The 20,890-nt window shown below is 40.6% G+C and overlaps 1 protein-coding gene across 1 annotated transcript in view; it reads right to left on the bottom strand.

Annotated features, from left to right (window-relative positions):
• Nucleotides 1-20,890, bottom strand: part of PDLIM5 (PDZ and LIM domain 5) — a 320,904-nt gene that overhangs the window by 62,348 nt on the left and 237,666 nt on the right. Inside the window, exons 9-15 of the mRNA XM_077277339.1 lie at nt 16,782-16,901; nt 15,378-15,506; nt 12,628-12,834; nt 12,041-12,127; nt 8,320-8,478; nt 6,473-6,604; nt 2,025-2,164 (exon numbers count right to left, since the gene is read on the bottom strand). Of these exons, the coding sequence (XP_077133454.1) occupies nt 2,025-2,164; nt 6,473-6,604; nt 8,320-8,478; nt 12,041-12,127; nt 12,628-12,834; nt 15,378-15,506; nt 16,782-16,901 (974 nt within the window). The remainder of the gene's footprint in view (nt 1-2,024; nt 2,165-6,472; nt 6,605-8,319; nt 8,479-12,040; nt 12,128-12,627; nt 12,835-15,377; nt 15,507-16,781; nt 16,902-20,890) is intronic.

The following is a 20,890-nucleotide window of genomic DNA, read 5'->3' as shown; positions in this document are numbered from 1 at the left end:
CTTTTTTTTTTTCACTCTTTAATGTATTTAATAGTCCCCTTAGGAGACTGGAAGCTGCGATCATCTGCTCGCTTGTGCTATACATAGCAACATTCACAATCTCTTATGAACACCAGCTTTCACAAGAGAATTGTCATGACAAGCATGGGAGGGTCTTCAACAGACCCTCAACTGTAGTGGCAACTCACTGACGCACCAAAATCGCATAATGGGCAAGTTTAATGATGCGCTCCCTCTTCTGGCATGTGTTAAATGCCACTGTCAGAGACAATGGCATTTAACAGGTTAACAGCCATGGGCAGAGCTCTGCTCCACCCGCAGCTGTTAAAAGGCACAAGATGGCTGATTAAATTAGCCATCATCTGCTGGAAAATATGCGGGTTGGAGTGTGAGCCCACATCAAAGTTAAGGAGCCAGCATATGAAGTACCAGTACTACATATGTTGGTAAGAAATTAACAACAGGCGGCTTCAGCACTAAGCACTCTGTGTGATATAGCAAATACTAACTTCAGGCAGCGTGCCTGAGGAATCTCAGCCCATTCCTCATGGACAATGGCCTTCTGTTCACTAATAGTCCTCAATTTAGTTTGTGTACTACATTCGCCTTATTCTAATTCCAAGAGATCTTCTATGATTTTCAAATCAAGAGATAGATTCTCCAGAATCCTCCAGAACCTTGGAAACTAAGCCTTGGTGGACTTCAGTATGTTTGAAACCAATGTCCCTTTCATAGTCTTAAAGATTGAAAGTAGAAATTGGATTCAACCTATAACCCAACATGATCCAGATGAAGGCCAAAACCCCATGAGGCAGATGATAATTATCCCATATTAGGGGGGGGAATTCCTTTTCGACTCGACCTACGGCAATCAGATTAGCTCCCTGGATCAAGGTCTCATCACAGGATCTAGTAAAATAATTTGTAATATTATATTTTTCCAAGAAAGGCATCCAGGCCCTCCTTGACATTTTGTAGTTAATCAGCTATTATAATATCATGTGACAGAGTTCCATAATCTCACTGCTCTTACAGTAAAGAATCTGCATTTGCTTATGATTGAACCTCTTTGCACTAGATGTAGAGTATGCCCCCTAGTCATCATTGCAGGCATAGGTGTTAAAAGATCAGTAGAAAGATCCCTATACTATCCCCACATATTTGTACATTGTAATAAGATTGCCCCTAAGCTTTAGTTTTTACAAACTGAATAACCCAAAGGTTGCAGAATGCCATTCTGTCTTGGTACAATAACCTCGGTCGCTCTTCTATGTACCCACTTTAGTTCAGCTATGTTCTAAACCTGAAATCAAAGCTGGACACTGTAAAATGTAGCTGGACAAGTGACTTATCTATGCTTACGATTACATTTGCATTGGCAGCAATTGCACTGGCTTACTTACAGCTCAGAGCAGATTAGTACAGACTTCTCTAGTGCTTTTGCGTCAGTAAAGGTGTACATCATGGAGTTCAGGCACGGAGACATTCACGTTTAGTAGGTGCTCTAGTGTGCTAACAAACCTCAGTGCCTGCTGCCACCAAATCTTGCTGCAGGTCTTTTGCAGTCACCTAAAAAGCTTTTAACCTCCTGCCTCCTGGTATCTGGTGACAGCCGGTGATCGCTTCCTCTGTGTACCCCGTCCAGGTAGTGAAGTCAGTTTTACTTTAACTTTGAGCTAGTCAACTATGCTTGAACCTTTATTTCTAGGAACATTCATAGCCTTTTACATATTTTTGTATCCTTTTGGCAGGGTTAGAATGGCCCTTGTGGATTTCCATTTGGGTTAGGAGACTCACGGTCGGCTCTGGCATTGCAGTCCATGCACGGACTATGAAATATGACCGTTTGAACCTGACCTTATATTGTGCAAGGCAATGATATACAAATATGCGCTTTTATAGGGGAATCTATTGGGGGGTTGAAAAAGTTTTGAGACTGCAGTAGTTAATCAGTAGACATTGTTTGCAACTGTAATATTTGTCGTCTTAGCAATGATTATTAATTCCTCATCAGATTCAGCTACCTGGCTGCCAGCCTCCCGGCTTGGCTGCAGAGGTTGAACCAGTAGGCTTGTACGCAGACGGTGTAGGGTTGTAGGAAGCAGGCATAATCTTTGAGGATGCTCCAGCAATCCCAGTAGTTGGTGCAGACTCCAGCAAATCACTGTTGGTAAAAAATGGTAAGTATTATAATAAATAGACAATATTTTGGTTACGACTGAAAATCTTCACGGATGGAAAGGAGCAGAGATTATTCAACAGAGAATACTTTAGGGCGAAAAATAATGGACACATTCACTTGTCAGGAACATCAATCTAGTTCTACTGCTGTTCACTATTCATTATACCGCATGTACAGTTATGAAAATCAACAAGCAAACTAAGTAAAATCTTATAGTAATATATTCATTGGTTTATTGCAAACAACATAAAGTTTGTCATTATTTGCCAATAAACCATGACCACCGCCTGAGTATTCAAGTAGTTGTCATTCCTGATGGTTTTCCCTCTACTCCTACTCCGCTGCTCAAACCTTTTACATCCAAATGCCACAACTCCAGTACTGCTACTCAGATCTGCTATATCCAAGTTTCCACTACTCTAGTACCTTTGCTACTTAGTACAGCATTGCTTTATCCAAGCAGGGGCAGGCTGGTCCTCCAGTGGCTGTTTAGGGCAGCCCGGTTGCCTGCTGCTTTAGCAGCTGCTAGATGGCACTGTACGTTTAAAAACAAAATCCCAGCCACATCAGAGTACCACAGACGCACCCACACAGTACACGCCATGACGTGAAGTCAGTGGATTTGCACAGTGTGTCTGGTGTTGCTTCCACCCAGTGGCGAGAAGCTTCAAGCTTGTGGGCAGCGATGGGAGAATGCCTTCGGATGATAGCCTGACCTGTGATGCAGATATATAGGAGCAGGTTAGCGCTTTGATGCGGTCATTCAGAAAGCTGCACAGATGTACACCAAAGTGGCCTGTCTTAGTCACTTCTGGCTGGCCACCCCATTCCTGAGCTGAGGCTGAGCACAATACTGAGAAATATTAGCCAAGTGTACTGGTGAATGTGGATGTATAAAGGTGTGCCTATGTATATCTGCATGTAAAAGCACCCCAATGTTTGGGCATATAGTTGGAAATCTATGCGTGTTATGTAAGATGTTTGTGTATGTAATAGAGTATTACAATACGGTTTTGAATATTATGAAAAAAATGACACTGAACAAAATTTGGCCAAATAATATTCAAAAGCCGTATTGCTATTCATGTTTCATATATTTCACTTTGACATGCTTTAGCACGATAGAGTGCAACCTTTTTTTTGTATATGTGTGTGAGTCAATAGGTAGAAGTGTGTGTGTGTGTGCGTGTAAGTGCATAGTTAGAAGTGTATACGCGTGTGTAAGTGCATAGGTAGAAGTGTATACGTGTGTCTAAGTGCATAGGTAGAAGTGTATACGTGTGTGTAAGTGCATAGGAAGAAGTGTATACGTGTGTGTAAGTGCATAGGTAGAAGTGTATACGTGTGTGTAAGTGCATAGGTAGAAGTGTATACGTGTGTAAGTGCATAGGTAGAAGTGTATATCTGTGTGTAAGTGAATAGGTAGAAGTGTATATGTGTGTGTGTAAGTGCATAGGTAGAAGTGTATACGTGTGTAAGTGCATAGGTAGAAGTGTATATGTGTGTGTAAGTACATAGGTAGAAGTGTATACGTGTGTAAGTGCATAGGTAGAAGTGTATATGTGTGTGTAAGTACATAGGTAGAAGTGTATACGTGTGTAAGTGCATAGGTAGAAGTGTATATGTATGTGTAAGTGCATAAGTAGAAGTGTATATGTGTGTGTAAGTACATAGGTAGAAGTGTATACGTGTGTAAGTGCATAGGTAGAAGTGTATACGTGTGTAAGTGCATAGGTAGAAGTGTATATGTATGTGTAAGTGCATAAGTAGAAGTGTATATGTGTGTAAGTGCATAGGTAGAAGTGTATATGTGTGTGTAAGTGCATAGGTAGAAGTGTATATCTGTGTGTAAGTGCATAGGTAGAAGTGTATATGTGTTTGTAAGTGCATAGGTAGAAGTGTATGTGTGTGTAAGTGCATAGGTAGAAGTGTATATCTGTGTGTAAGTGCATAGGTAGAAGTGTATACGTGTGTAAAACATATTTGGCTGTTTGGGCATACTCTTTTACATTTGCATTAGGGAATTCTATTCTCTGTTATAGAATCAGGCAAATGTGATATTTTCATAGACCAAACTTTTACACATATGAAAATACTAAATATGTTTATTTGTTTCCCATTTTTACATTTCTGTATTTTAAAATGGGGAAAGAGGGGCGATTTTTAAACTTTTATATATATATTTTTAAAAAATTTTTACTTCCTCTTTGTCGAGTGTTCTCCATGAGAGAGCCACAGTTGGACACCTCTGTCATCATTGGAGGGTTTGGCTGATGTTAGGTTACAGTCAGGATTTGGCTGTTTTCGCACTCTCCGCACCTTCACATGCTGGCTTCATAAGCAATTTGCACACAGAATCATGTGCAAACCGCTTTCTCTTCTGCTTCTATCAATGGTCTCAATTGAAAGAGGCAGAAGAGAGGGAGGATGGCATGTGAACACAAGTGTGAGAAATGTGTATCACGTGAGAAGTGCAAAGAGTGTGAAAATAATGCAATCCTAGCAGTATATTACACACTGTTTGGCTTTTGCATGTCAAAGTCATTGTCAAATTCTTCAAATAAGCCCTGCAAGTTTAGAGGTACGGTAATTTAATTGAATTCCATCAAGCCCTTATTTATATAATACCCTTTATATTTATTTTTTGGGTGAAAAAGTATCCAAACCTTTAAAAAAAAAAAAAAAGGTGTTCAGAAAGGCCTCACTATGCAACTTTTGTACAGTGTTCACACATTTTGTGAACGTGACATGCTGTTTGATGAATAAGGCAAAACTATTGGATAACAGGCAATTTCCAAGCCCCCCACACACACATACGTTCTGATCTCTGGTTCTGTTCCAGGATCTATGTGTTAAGCTTAGTTCTGTTAAATTTTAGGAAGTCAGGCTTGGCACTATCCAAACATCAGTTCATCAAATATAGTATAAAGAAGATAAGTAAGGGGAGGGGGAGATGCAGGCACCATGACCAGTAACCGCTGTTTCAGGTTCCCACAGGCTTCTGCAGGCTAAAATAAGTGATCTGTAGCAGCATGTGCCTCCCATGCGCAAGACCGGCTTATCCAGACCAGAGGCTTTGTAGATCCGAGCTTCTTCGTGAGACACAACAGTAATATTAACAGATATCAACTAGCAAGGTATTTTTTACAGAACAGGTTATGCATACCAAGCTGTTAAACCTGTTATTTATTCTTCTGATGTTTTGCAACCTTGCCCCGATTTATTTAAAAATATCTGGAAAATCACAGATGTCAGGGAGCAGGCAGATGTCTCCTTTCGATTTAAGAAGGGTCACAGTTAACATAAGATTTTTTAGGTTGTAAAATGTTAAAGAGCTGTAGGCTTTTTGGTGCTTCTGGTCATAGCAACAACATATGCAGTAATAATAAAATACGAAAGCGAGGCATTTCGGCAGTTGTAACCGAAATGCCTTGCATTTGTATTTGGCCAAATGATAATGTTCCTCCCCCCCCCCTTGTCTGCCGCTTTGTAAACTAGATCCATTCGCCATGGTTACTTAAAGGTCCTTTGGGGCACTATATCTATACACCCCCCTTGAGAAAGCAAGGATAATATCCATGCGAAACGCGCGTTGGGGATGGGGATTCACTCACCCGATTTTCTGATCTCCTGAATTCTTTCCTCCATTGCAGGGTAAGATGTGGTGATTTTTCTACACATACTTTCTGACCATTGAGGGCACCTGCTTATTTATACACTACTGGCATGTTGCATATTTATATCTAATTATATATGGTAATTCCCTTGGTATTTTACACTCCCCTGGCTAATGGTACACTCATTTGCACTAGGAGGCTTTAAAAGCAGTTGTCTCTGGAGTGCTATATCTGTCTGTATGTCTTGCTTATACATTTTTATAACTTCTGGCTATGTTGTTTAACAACAAAAAATTTTAAACCACTATACTCCAACATATTTCTCCTGATTGATATTATGTTTTGGAGTGATTTTTGTATGTGACTCTGTGGCACCAAATTGTTGCCTAGTCTCACAATCTAACATGTTACTGGGTCATGCATTGCTATTTTAGAATGTAACTGGATTGGAAACTGTCTCAAGTACCATAGCCAGAGAGTTGTGGCAAATTACTCCTACTCTTCTAGGACACCAATCACAAGCATATGAGAAAAGTGGCAGAAATGTAATGAACGGCGGTCATATTACTGGGAGGCTTGCTCTATTACCTGTGCACACTCTTCACTTTCCTGATTGCAAATACCTAGCTTTTGATTAATCCATTTCAAGCTGTTATGAGTATATACACTTTACCTCACCACTTGTACACTTCCCATTAAACCAGTGGATCTCCTTCCTATTTTTGCACTTGGAAAAGGTTGCTTAATGACAGGTTCTATGAGAAGAGCGTCCAAGAGAGAATGATAGACAAAAGGGTCAGACAGTCTGAGAAGGAGGAGAGAAGAGGAAATAAAAGAAGAGCATAGTCAATCATAAAAAAAGCCTTTGATGAGAACAAGACACTGTATTTATTGAAAGAATTAAAAAAAGGTTCCCAAAGTGGATAAAGGAATGCAAAACCAAACTGATGAAATACTATATTTACAGTTACTATATTTTAGATGTGAGGAAAGATTCAAACTGTGCTGGTGTGGCATTGTGGCAGCCGAGGAAGCAGCACAGGCGCCCAGGATGCCAGGCAGAGGATAGTGGTGCAGAAATCAACACCCTGCCCTGGTCCAGCTACCAAGGACAAAAGAACGGGACATCAGACCAGAATCGGTGGCATTTTTTGTTCATCTCTACTACATATACTACAAATATAATCTGTCTCTAGTAAGTGCAAACATCTGAATTGTTACAATATACAACAATACACAGCCCCCGAGGATCGAGAGGGCGTTAGGGCTGGGAGTCTTGAGTCACACAGGGGATCCACATGGGTAAGAACCAGTTCTCACTTTATTCTCGACCTCTGAAAGGTGTACTTACATAGTTATTAATCTGGACAGACTTTTTCAGGAACACTATTCTCCCCCGATCTTTACACTACAGGGCTATGTGTTCACCCTGGACTTGTTTTACCTGAGTCTTTCATGATCTACCTTAATTTCTTTGTACTACTATTCATTTTGATAGAAATTTTAAAAAATGTTGTTGTATAATGTAACAAAGATGTTTGTACTTACTATAGACAGACTGTTTTACTCCATTCTTTCAGTTTTTAAGTGTATAAATAGGAGTGTTCTGTCGCTTCATAACTAGAGATGAGCGAATGTGTTCCGGTCCCTCCTTATTCAGCAAGCTATAGCGCTTACCGAAGAAGCTACATCGGGAACCCGGCTTCCTGGATCGCTGATCAGCTGATCAGTGCCGCAGCTGCATGTGTCGCGGCTGTTTCATCGTCACAACACATGCATGGAGGGCCTGTTTGTTGGGCTTTCCATGCATGTTATTAACAATAGTGGATATGTACCAACAGAATTATGACAGGAATCAGGCACATGTAGCAATTTAAAATAAAAATATTCAGCCATATGTATGGCGGTCTTCCACTAATATTTCTATTAATAGAAAGGCAGTCACCTGAGTTTTAGCAGGAAACAATTGGCTTTACTTTGTGGGTTACATTGTGGCCCCCAGTCATGTGTAATGGAATACAATGCACAACATGGCTGGTGAACAGTACTAAGTGTTCATATATGACCCTTAGATTATGTTCACATGTAGCATTTTTCATTGGGTTTATTTATGCTAATTAAAAGCTTTTTACAAGCTATGAGATTTTAGAAGGTCACATGCAAACTTTTTTTTTTTTTTTAAATCGGCAGCATGTCAAGTCATTCAGTTTTTGCAGTGTTTTTTCACTGATAGAAAGTGCAAAATTGCTGCAAAAAACAGTAAGCATTTTTTTGCACCATTTACTGAATAAAACTAACTTTATGAAACATGTACTGTAGACAAATTACACAAGTAATCTGCTGCCCCCCCAAAAAGAACGTGCAGTAAAACAGGCATTTTCAAAGCAACAATTTGCTGCTAAGAGCAGGTTTTGGCTTCTGCAAAAAGGCAGTGTGAACATAGCCTTACAACTCAAACAAACCAGTTAGTCGCCTTATAAGTAACGATCATACATCACATGAGAAGCAGTGGACCAATACCTTGCCTGTGCACCCACAATAGCAGACACTGCAGCAGCTGCACTGGTTTTGCTTTTCCAATTCTGCACTGTAAGTGGTGCAAGTGTTGGAGGAGGACAGGGAGCGGATTTTGGCAGTTTGTCCAGAGGATTTTGCATTAAATCTTTTTTCACACAAGTACTTACAGGACAGAAAGAGACAAAGAGCAGTGAGAACAAAAGATTTAAGAGAAAATGTAACAATAAGTTAAAAGTTCAACCGGCCCTTCCTAGCAAATTCTTGTCAGATTAGCAATAAACATTACAAGGAAGGAACAAAGTACGGTAAGCTACCTGCTAGTAGCATTAAAGGTCTGTCATACATAATTATATGAGGTCGTCTAACGTAAGTCACACTATAAAGATGTGGAAAAGCGGCCGCATACCTGGAGAACTACACCAGGGTAAAGAGATAAAGGAGATTAATAAATCTGCTTGCACCACTAGGTTTTACACTGGCAGTCGCGTTTATGATGACTATTTCTGAATGCCATAATATAGAGCTGATTTGTTACAGCACTGAAGGAGTTACCATAACAGACTAGTTTTTGGAACTTGCTGGCATACCTTGCATTATCAGAAAAGTCCCATAATAGCTAAGCCTTCTTAGTGCAATGCATTTACATATCCTAAAAATATCAGGAGCTATGGAAATTAGATAAGCTGGATGGGATGCTTACAAGGGGTTGTCTGTTCAAAATCAATAACTCTGTATTCACTCTGTGTGACTGCAGACTTTTGAATACTCCCAGCATAAGCATGGTGCACTGCGGGGATTCACCGGACACTCTGTGTGACTGCAGACTTCTGAATACTCCCAGCGTAAGCATGGTGCACTGCGGGGATTCACCGGTCACTCTGTGTGACTGCAGACTTCTGAATACTCCCAGCGTAAGCATGGTGCACTGCGGGGATTCACCGGTCACTCTGTGTGACTGCAGACTTCTGAATACTCCCAGCGTAAGCATGGTGCACTGCGGGGATTCACCGGTCACTCTGTGTGACTGCAGACTTCTGAATACTCCCAGCGTAAGCATGGTGCACTGCGGGGATTCACCGGTCACTCTGTGTGACTGCAGACTTCTGAATGCTCCCAACGTAAGCATGGTGTACTGCGGGGATTCACCGGTCACTCTGTGTGACTGCAGACTTCTGAATACTCCCAGCGTAAGCATGGTGCACTGCGGAGATTCACCAGTCACTCTGTGTGACTGCAGACTTCTGAATACTCCCAGCGTAAGCATGGTACACTGCGGAGATTCACCGGTCACCCTGTGTGACTGCAGACTTCTGAATACTCCCAGCGTAAGCATGGTGCGCTGCGGAGATTCACCGGTCACTCTGTGTGACTGCAGACTTCTGAATACTCCCAGCGTAAGCATGGTGCACTGCGGGGATTCACCGGTCACTCTGTGTGACTGCAGACTTCTGAATACTCCCAGCGTAAGCATGGTGCACTGCGGGGATTCACCGGTCACTCTGTGTGACTGCAGACTTCTGAATACTCCCAGCGTAAGCATGGTGCACTGCGGAGATTCACCAGTCACTCTGTGTGACTGCAGACTTCTGAATACTCCCAGCGTAAGCATGGTACACTGCGGAGATTCACCGGTCACCCTGTGTGACTGCAGACTTCTGAATACTCCCAGCGTAAGCATGGTACACTGCAGAGATTCACCGGTCACTGTGTGACTGCAGACTTCTGAATACTCCCAACGTAAGCATGGTGCACTGCAGGGATTCACCGGTCACTCTGTGTGACTGCAGACTTCTGAATACTCCCAGCGTAAGCATGGTGCACTGCGGAGATTCACCGGTCACTCTGTGTGACTGCAGACTTCTGAATACTCCCAGCGTAAGCATGGTACACTGCGGAGATTCACCGGTCACTCTGTGTGACTGCAGACTTCTGAGTACTGCCAGTGTATGCATGGTGCGCTGCAGGGATTCACCGGTCACTTTGTGTAACTGCAGACTTCTGAATACTCCCAGCTTATGCATGGTGCGCTACAGGGATTCACCGGTCACTCTGTGTGACTGCAGACTTCTGAATACTCCCAGCGTAAGCATGGTGCGCTTGCAGGGATTCACCTGCAGACTTCTGAATACTCCCAGCGTAAGCATGGTGCACTGCAGGGATTCACCGGTCACTCTGTGTGACTGCAGACTTCTGAATACTCCCAGCGTAAGCATGGTGCACTGCAGGGATTCACCGGTCACTCTGTGTGATTGCAGACTTCTGAATACTCCCAGCGTAAGCATGGTACACTGCGGAGATTCACCGGTCACTCTGTGTGATTGCAGACTTCTGAATACTCCCAGCGTAAGCATGGTACACTGCGGAGATTCACCGGTCACTCTGTGTGACTGCAGACTTCTGAATACTCCCAGTGTATGCATGGTGCGCTGCAGAGATTCACCGGTCACTCTGTGTGACTGCAGACTTCTGAATACTCCCAGTGTATGCATGGTGCGCTGCGGAGATTCACCGGTCACTCTGTGTGACTGCAGACTTCTGAATACTCCCAGTGTATGCATGGTGCGCTGCAGGGATTCACCGGTCACTCTGTGTGACTGCAGACTTCTGAATACTCCCAGCGTATGCACTGTGTGCTGCGGGGATTCACCGGTTTCAGACCAGGCACTGGAGGGTATGTAGGAGTTATACATAAGGCCATTGGGAGTGGCCTCGCTCCATACACTTGTACTGAGCAGAGGACGTGCTCCGACCAGTGACGCACACGAACAATGGGCATATCACAGTAGAGGGTGCGGCCTTGCTCCGTACAAGTGTAGGGAGAGCGAGGCCTGGGGTACATATAACTAGCACATACCCTCCATTCCCTGGTCTGAAACCGGCAAATCCCCACATTGCGTGTGCTGGGGATTCATAAGCCTGCAGTCACACAGACTGACTGCAGACTTAACAGTTTTGAATGGACAACCCATTTAAACAGCAGTGGTCAGCTCTCCTGTTTTAGTTAAAGGGAATCTGTCACCTGAATTTGGCAGGCTATGTAAATGCCCTGTTTTCGGTCCGATGGGCGGTGTTTGTTCTATTTTCCTCTATCCCATCCTTCCCCGCTGTCCGCAATATTTTCCGGAATTGGAGTAGGTGTCCTCCATAGTTCGCGTGTGCGCAATGCAATCTTGTCTCGCGCACGCGCAGTATGCTTTGCCCATCTGCAGGCAAAGTTGAAAAGCATTACTGCGCATGCGCCAGCGCACTATGTCCCGGAACACAGAGAAATATTTCCAAAACATAGTGCGCCGGCGCATGTGCAGTAATGCTTTTCGGCTTTGCCCGCAGATGGGCAAAGCATACTGCGCGTGACCGAGAAAAGATTGCATTGCGCACGCTCGAACTATGGAGGACACCTACTCCAATTCCGGAAAATATTGCGGACAGCGGGGAAGGATGGGGTGGAGGAAAAAAGAAGAAAAATTTTATTTTGATCAAGACAGATTTGCATTAGTGAATAGTGAGTTCAGGAGAAAGAGGGAGGGGAAGAAATGGCTCATAAGTGAAGAAAAAAAGCAGAATTGTCTGATAAGATACATTACAGTTTCTTATATTTGCTTGTAATTTTGATTTATTAAAAGTCTGCTGACCATTTAACGATATGCCATCAATAGGCTGAAATCTGTATAGTCCATAATAGCAAAACTTCAGTTTAATATTAGAATAGTTTAAATATTTATACCTTGTTTGAGCCAAAGAAATATGTGAATGAAAAGAAGAAGCATTTATGACAGAAGTCTGTTCTCCAGAGCTGCCCATGCTCTCATGCCTAAGCAGAAATTCCAGGCATTAATAAATCACAAGTTTCATAAAATAAAAAACATTTTAGGGAGCGAATAGAGTACATATAAAGCACTGTTCACATCAGGTCTAAGCATTCAGTAAGAGGTTTGCATTGGGAACATTTCTAGACATATATTCCTAACAGAAGGTCTTGACATATGTCATCGTAAAGGCACGCAGTGGTATAGGTCATCCATAGGCTAAAATATATATTTTCTTTTGTGAAATACCTCTGTATAGGAAAGCATGGCAGGCTAGGAATCTTAGCCTAGCCCTAGAGAATACCGAAAAGGTAACCTTTTGGCATTTACCTTGTAAAAAAAAAAATCTATATGGATGCATTCCCATATCTGCTATTCCTGCAGTACAGGGTAAGAGCATAATGTGAACGTAAAATAGGTAATGAATTTAGGATCAGGGTATGCTGGTTACAGAATCAGACTACAAATTTTAGGAAGTGGATATGTGATAAAGCAAATACACTACCTTAGAAGTGCCTTGGAAGGTGAATGATCTTTGGTCACAACTGGCTCTGGCGCAAGGAAAGACGACTGTTGGGGAGCAGGAGGCGCACAAGTTTGAGTTGAAACAGTGCACTTCTGTCCAAGACCAATCTCCACGTTCACTCCATTTCTTACAGGAATCTCTGAGCATGTATTTTCCAGTACAGGTCTTGGCACAACCATAGTGAACCTTTGGTTTCCAAAGATCAGGAAAAAGTTGACACAAACTTTTCAAATATTGTATTCAATAAAAAGTGTACGTAGCACTGAATTACAGCTCAAACACACTTCTATTTTTGGATGTGGTGGTAGAGGTCAAAAGAGTGTGTACACCTCATAAATCATCGTAATTCATAAAATGTGCTACTGAAAGAAAGCTGTGCTTACTCTTCAACAAAGCTAGGTCTTTTACTATAAGGATCGGGATGCAAGCAATTGTCCTGCTGCAAACAATCTGAGATTTTGATTCCTCCATTACACTGCACATTTGTTTGCTCTAAATGCACAAAAGGTGTTACAACTAGCTTATGAATATTGGGAAACCATTGCTTAGGATATCATACAAGGATAATAGTGGCAGGTTGAATTTACGCAGCAAATATTTATAGTCCCTGCTGCACGTTATGCATCAACTCTGACCCTGCTTGAGGACACCCTGCATGAAATAACAGGACCTACAATCTGTGTTGGTATGCAGGGATAAGGTTGCTGAAGGCAAAAAGAAGAAGTGCTTAGCACCTTCCAGCTTTCTTAACCACGTCACAGCTGATTTTCCTAAGAGTGAGAATACTTTTAATAAAATTTAAAGAGAACCTTTCAAAATTTTTGCATGTTAAACTGGCTACCTTATGATATAGTGGCTGGACAGCTGAATAAAATGTAGTTTTTCGCTTCTCTTTTACTTTACACATCTAAAATGCTAATTTCACCTTCAACCAAGGGGGTTTTAAGAGATTCTTCTGTGGTGGCGTTTACTTTTCCCCCTGTAGGAAGATGCCCAGTCAAAAGAAGGCAAAGTCAGACAGGAAAAAACACCCCCATAAAAGGGCAGAACACAGAACAGGCTTTTTGATGGTGATCTGGGGACCTGGATATATTGTATCCTTATCACGGTGAGATCTCACAGCCTTCACTTACTGAAATGACAGTGCTGTGCTGTAATGTTAATGGTATGGATCTGTCCCAGGTATCAGGGAATAATGCCCCGATACATAGGATAGATCCAGAACATTGTGACAAACGCTCATCTTCCCTCCTGCTCCTCCCTGCAGGTCTCTTCTACCAGCGCTGTACTTCTTCTACTCATGACGATGGTGGAATTTATGGTTAAAACAATGTAGTATTAATTAATTCAGATTTTATTGAATGCGGTACTACAAAATGTGGAGGTTTTTTTTTTTGTTTTACATGAGAAAATGGGGGTGATTGAAACATATTTTTTTAAATGTTAACTATTTTTTTTAGTCCTTTTTAAGAATTTCAACTTATAATTGTTTGATCACATATACTGTATACTGAAAGGGTACAGTGTATGCGATCAAACAGAAATCACAGTTCTACTATGGAGCTTAGCCTGTAGCGGAGCTTCACAGAAGTACCAAAATGGTAGTTACGGGGGCTTTCAATAGGCCTCTGGCTGAATGACAACCCATCGGCGATTGCGTTAATTGCCGATGTCAGAGATTGACGGCAGCATTTAATTAGTTGAAGAGCAGCGAGCAGAGCTTGCTCCAGATGCTTCTGTTACAGCAGAAGCCGGCTGTTGAACACAGCGAGAATTTGTCTGGCATGGTGCGGGCTCAGTTCCTGAGCCCGCTCCATACACCTGCTATGACCACATGCTGTAAATTTATGTTACGTGGTTGCGGACACCGGGTTATCATGCAAAAACTGTTTAATAGGTCCTCTTTATACTGGTTCTTCAAAACACAGGGGACTTTTTTTTGTGACTAGGCCATTCTTGCCACCAAAATACCAGACTTCTGAGAGAATGAAAATGAGTGTATAGTTTGCGCTATTCATGAAACAATTCTGATATAAGCTAGCAATTATAGTTAATATTTTAATTCTGGAGGTCTTTAGTAAAGATTAACATACATTAAGTAAGATACCAGATTATTATAAATCTGACTAGTTTCCCAAACTGTCCAACAGCCTTGTGGTTCATTCATTGCTATTCTCAAGTTGAGGTTTTCTGTATGTCTTGCGTCATTTTCATGACTAGTAAATTTGTGGGTAAGGAATTAGCTTAGGTAAAGCAGATCGAAGTTTTCATAATAGGAAAACCACTGACAGGAGTAAATACAGCAGAATGCATGGGTGTCAGTAAAACCTCCAAAAGCTGTACCCCATCTGCTTCCCACGCATTCTGCTTTTCCATGTGGTGAAAATTTTGGACCTTTTTTTTTTATTAAAAGCCAACCAACCATGGATATTACTGCTGCAAAATGTACTTTCCTTAAAGTAATAATTTTATTTATATAGCAATATACCGTATATGTTTAGCAGAACATTTCTATACTTTGTCCCTAAGATGACAAACCCAAAAGTTCCCATAAAAGAACTGTTGAATAGGAGAAACCAGACAAATATTATCGACTAGTATATATATTAAATATATATATTTTTAGCAGGCTTTACTCATATTTACATTATTAATTTTGGGTGGAAATCAGATCTAGTCTGAGTGGCAAAAAAAAAAAGAAAAAAAAGAGACTGTGAAAGTAGCCTAACCTCATATAGACTGACGCAGTTTTAGATATTGTCGCTACTTGACTGGTGATGTTTAAGATCCGAACAGTAGCAGGAGGAAAAGGTGCACATTTTGGCAAAGATTCCAAAGGATTATCAAACCAAGCTTTTCTGAAGAAAACAATCAATAAAAGATTACGGACCACTATAGTATGCACCCTTAAGCTATATGTGATGCAGTTTTGATTATGAACTAAAATCCCAACACAGTGACAATTGTAAGAAAGACACCGACAACCAACAAATCTCAAAGATAACTTTTCTACGCTGGATTTCCGCATGGAGAAATCTGAGACGGAGGCCTCTAATGGATGTGACCATAAATCATACATCAGTAAATTATTTGAAGTCATAAGATAATTCAACTCCTCCTTCCCCCAAAACAAATCAAACAGATGACAGTATTAGTTTTTTTAATAATAATAATGACTATGTGCATAGTCACTTCTACTGGCTTTGTAGAAAGATTAAGATTTATAGTTTCAGTGCTTCAAAACACCATTTACTACATTAGCTTAACGTAGGACTGACTAAAACAATGCTTGGCAGAATATCACCATGCTGGTTAAAAGCCTTCCTTCAAAGCAACACCATATCTTCAAACAAAAATGAAAAGTTCAGCTCTATGCCCCCGATTTTCTAAAGCGGCATATAGAGAAATTTAAAAGGGTTCTGCCACCAGGGTACATCGGTTACTGATGACCTTTAAAAGGCGATTAAAGATGTTGTCCATGACTAGAATTCATCCTATAAAAAAGGCTATACTCCCCTTTGGTGTAGGCTCCATAACTGCTCCGTCAGTGCTTGGTCTCCCTTGGCTCATGTTTTGTCATTACGCCACGTGAGCCCAGCAGCAGCTTCACTTTCACTCCCTTTGGACGTAACAGATATTTGGAAGAAGACAGTAGGAGCAGCTCTCACTTCTCCTGGGTATCAGTTTCATCCAAAGGAAGAGTGAAGCGGCTGCGGATTGGCTGTAAGGCTGATATGGCATAATAACATCACATGAGCCACAGGAGACCAGGCGCAAAGGCAGAAACAGTGCTGGCGTGTAAGCTATTTTTACTTTAAAAGGTGGAATATAGCAATTGAAAAGTGAGCAAGATTAATAGATGTCTGACACCCGGCATCCCCACCCATCATCCGGTAGCAGCTCCGGTGCCTAGATGTACATTGTCAGTGGAGTTGAGCTGCAAATATACATCATCAATATGATGCGACTAAAGAACCACTTTTAAATAAAATAATTATGAGCGGGCATTTTCTTAATAATAGAAATATGAAACTATTCTCCTATAATTTGAAATTACAGATAGTCCTTTTTCAGACATGTCGGCTATAACCCTATGCAACAGCTCAATCTCAGATACATTTATGACGGTTTACCTCTCTTGTGGACTAATTGATGGACCAGGGTCAACAGATATTTTTTCATGAGAGGTGGTAAGACTAACAACTGGAAATATTTCCTCATTTCCTAGTTTTCCAACAGTTGGAGGCTCCGATCTGTAATATGACATTGCATTCCAATGGGAAATATAATATAAATGAAATCAAAGTTTTCACACAGTGAAGTTCTATTCACAAACTATGGATTAAAGAACTACCGGTACAAATAAAACAGAACAGTGACACCAAATTCCTAACATTGGGCTAAAATACAGTTGTGTGAAAGCGTTTGTCAATTCCAGATTTCATATTATTTTGCCTTTTTTCAGATCACCAAACAAATTTAAATATTACACAAAGTTAACACAAAAAGCAGTTTTAAATTAAGGTATTTTTTTATTAAGGGAAAACAAAATCCAAACTCACAGGGCCTTGTTTGAAAAAGTTATTGCCCACTAAACCCAATAACTGGTTGGGCCACCCTTCGCAGGAACAACTGCAATCAAGTGTTTGCGATAACTGGAAAGGAGTCTTAAAACGCTCTGGAGCAATTTTGGTCCACTCATCTTTGCAGAATTGTTGCAATTCAGCCACATTGGAGGGTTTCCAAGCATGAATCACCTTTTTAACGTCATGCCAAAGCATCTCAATCTGATTAAGGTCAGGACTTTGACTAGGTCAGTCCAAAGTCTTTATTTTTGTTTTTCTTAAGCCATTCAGAGGTGGAATTAATGGGCTGTTTTGGATCATTGTCCTGTTGCATAACTCAATAAATCAAGTGAGCTTCTGCTTGAGGTCACAAACAGATGGCCGGACTTTCTCCTTAAGGATTTTTTGGCAGACAGCAGAATTCATGGGTTCCATTTACCACAGCAAGTTTTCCAGGTCCTGAAGCAGCTTTGCCACAGCAAGTCTTCCAGGTCGTGAAGCAGCTAAACAGCCTCAGACCATCATATCACCACTAACATATTTTACTGTTGGTATGATGTTCCTTTTCTGAAATACGATGTTACTTCTATGCCAGATGTAATGGGACATACACCTTCCAAAAAGTTAAACTTTTCTCTCATCAGTCCACAGAGTATTCTCCCAAACGTCTTGGGGATCATCAATATGTTTTCTATCAAAACAGAAACAAGTCTTCATTTTTGTATTGCTCAGCAGTGGTTTTTCTCTTGGAACTCTGCCGTGCAGGCCATTTTTGCCCAGTCTCTTTCTTATGGTGGAGTCATGAACACTGACCTTAACTAAAGCAAGTGAGGCCTGAAGTTCTTTGGATGTTGTTGTAGGGTTTTTGTGACCTCTTGGATGAGTCGTCTCTGAGCTCTTGGGATCATTTTGGTCATCCGGTAACTCCTGAGAAAGTTCACCACTGTTGCATGTTTTTGCCATTTGTGGATGGCGTCAAGGTCTTTTGCTGGTTTCCTAAAGTTTTAAAAATGGCTTTACAACCTTTTCCAGACCGATCTCAATTACTTTGTTTCTCATTTGTTCCAGAATTTCTTTGGATAGCGGAATGATGTCTAACATTTGAGGATTTTTTTGGTCAACTTCATTTTGTCAGGCGGGTTCTGTAAGTGATTTCTTGATTGAAAACAGGTGTGGCAGTAATCAGGCCTTGACGTGGCTACGGAATTTGAACTCAGCTTCCCAAAGATTTGATGAACCACAGTTAATTTATGTTTTAAGAGGGGGAATCACTTTTTCTCACAGGGCCCTGTAGATTTTGATTTTTTTTTCCCACTTAATAAAGACCCTCATTTAAAAACTGTATTTTGTGTTAGCTTTGTCTAATATTTCAATTTGTTTAGTGATCTGAAACATGTAAGTGTGACAAACATGCAAGAGAATAGGAAATCAGGAAAGGGGGGAAACATCACAACTATATTAGGTTATCAAAGAACAAAAAGATAAAGTGACATAACTCTCCCAGCCCCTTGTAAAACTGTGCAGGGTGAGTCAAAGGCCAAGAACAACCTATATACCTGTGCAATACTTAATTTATAGACACTCAATTATATCAATCTTGAGTTATATTGCTCTACTCCATCTTGATGGTTTTACATCCGCCATACTGATCCAGGGATCTGGGACTTACCGTATGTAATTCTATTTTTATAGACTTTACCAATGGTTCTTTGCTAACATGGTAATACAGAGCAGTCTAAAGACCAGCCACACCACCTTGGTGAAGGCCATAAAAATTATTACCAAATTAAAAAAGGCCAAAATTTCTGGAACTGTATGACGGATTAACAAAAAAAAAAAAAAAAAACCTCCCAGAATATTAGACGGAGCAGTGGAATAAGATAAGAGCAAAAACTTCCCGTTTTTGAAGTGGTGACAGGTCATAGACTTGTCACAATTCAAAGAAAGTAGAGAAGATCCTTTTGCATAAATGCAGTACTTACTAAGCATTAATCAAAATCCTTAAATTGCCTTTTCGATCAGCTATTTTGGGATCCCTCCTACGTTAATGTCAAGAAACAATGGTAAAGGAATATCTTGTTGGAAGTTTGAAAGCCTGTGTAGTTTTAGAATAGTGAAGTATTGTCACACACAGTGTGCCATTAGTAAAACACATTCATTCTGGTGCATTAGGGATTGTATCAAGCTTGTTCAACCTCAGTGAAGAAGAATTTACTGTTGGAAGTTCACTTTCGGAAAGAACATCTTCTGTTTGAGTACCCATGGAGCACATGGCTATATCCACAGGAAACACTTGACTGTCCGTATTAATTGGAGGACCTGCGGACATACTTGAGAAAAATATATAACAAAGTTTGAACTTGTTAAAACCTATTCAGCAGCCAAACAGATTATCACCATATACAACATGGTCTTTGGAGGCCATTGTCAATAACAGTGTGTTGGCTCGGCTTCTAACATGGCTTTAGGGATTAGTTTCACTTCAAGCCTAAAGCTCAACTAGACCAAAACCAATTAAAACAAAAAGCATTTCGCTGCTAGCTGGGATTTGAACATTTTGATAGAGCGTCAGTTTAAGTGCAAATAAAGCATTTGGCAAAGAACATTGTATATTATATACAATTTTTTTTTTACAAGGTTTTAAGTGTCAAACTTGCCTGTTTTAGGTCTCAATTTAGATATAATATAACCTACAGCAATCAACAGTGTCTTATCAAATTAGATTATGAACACTGACATTTTCAACCTCCTGGAGGGTCTGCAAATAATAGAAAGCTTCTAGTAAGCAGAGACAAAACTGCTAATACAGTATCTGTACAAAAACCGAAGATAAAAAGATGCAAATGTTACAAGTGATGGTACTTTGTGCTAGGTCATGTCTAATAAACATGGGAATAAAAAAAATAGGGCATCTTTCCACATAGGGCAAATACTGTGGACATAGTTACGAAAGTCATAGTTAATAGATGTCACCCACCAGTTGCAGAAAAATATGGGCTAATTAGCATCTAAATCAGCAGCATGTGAATGTGGATTTTCAATGAGGATTTCATCCTTTAAAATGCAAAGGGTGAGATACACAGCAAATCGTAGACATTTTGGCATGTAAAACATGCTGATATTTCTCTGTGCATTCTGGAATTTGATGTAAACATTGCAGTTGATTTGAGAAAGTAACTTAAGGGCTCATTCAGACAACAGCAGGTTTTTTTTTTACATGTAAACAGACTGGTTTGTGTTTTTCATCAGACGTTTTGTCAGTGTGTCCGTTATTAGCATCAGTTACCATTTTTTTATTGTATGTGAGAACATTTCTCAAGCTTCTCCTATCAAATATGAAATTTCAATAGTTCTAGGATATAGCAAGGATGGCATCCGAGCGCAGTCTGATTTTTTTATTTTAAAGGACAAAGATTTGGATTGGCAAGTTTGATTTGTGATTCAGATCAAAATGGGAAAGCCTTTATGATTGGTTGAAATGTGTTGGCAGAAAGGGGAAGGTTTTACATTGTCTCCATTGCAGACACTGCTTTTTGGAAAGGTTTTTCCTGAAGCAGAGCCAGAAAAATTGTGATCTAAAACCTTATGCTTTTTCTAGATATATCGCTGAAATTAATGTGAAAAGGTGAAGGAGCTGGAGGCATAAATGCAACTTTAGTAAAGAAAATAGAATATTA

Source organism: Ranitomeya variabilis, chromosome 1 (assembly GCF_051348905.1).
Source record: "Ranitomeya variabilis isolate aRanVar5 chromosome 1, aRanVar5.hap1, whole genome shotgun sequence".
NCBI classification, from domain to species: domain Eukaryota; kingdom Metazoa; phylum Chordata; class Amphibia; order Anura; family Dendrobatidae; genus Ranitomeya; species Ranitomeya variabilis.
The sequence above is the reverse complement of the archived record's forward strand: the minus strand, read 5'-3'. Positions and strand labels throughout refer to the sequence as shown.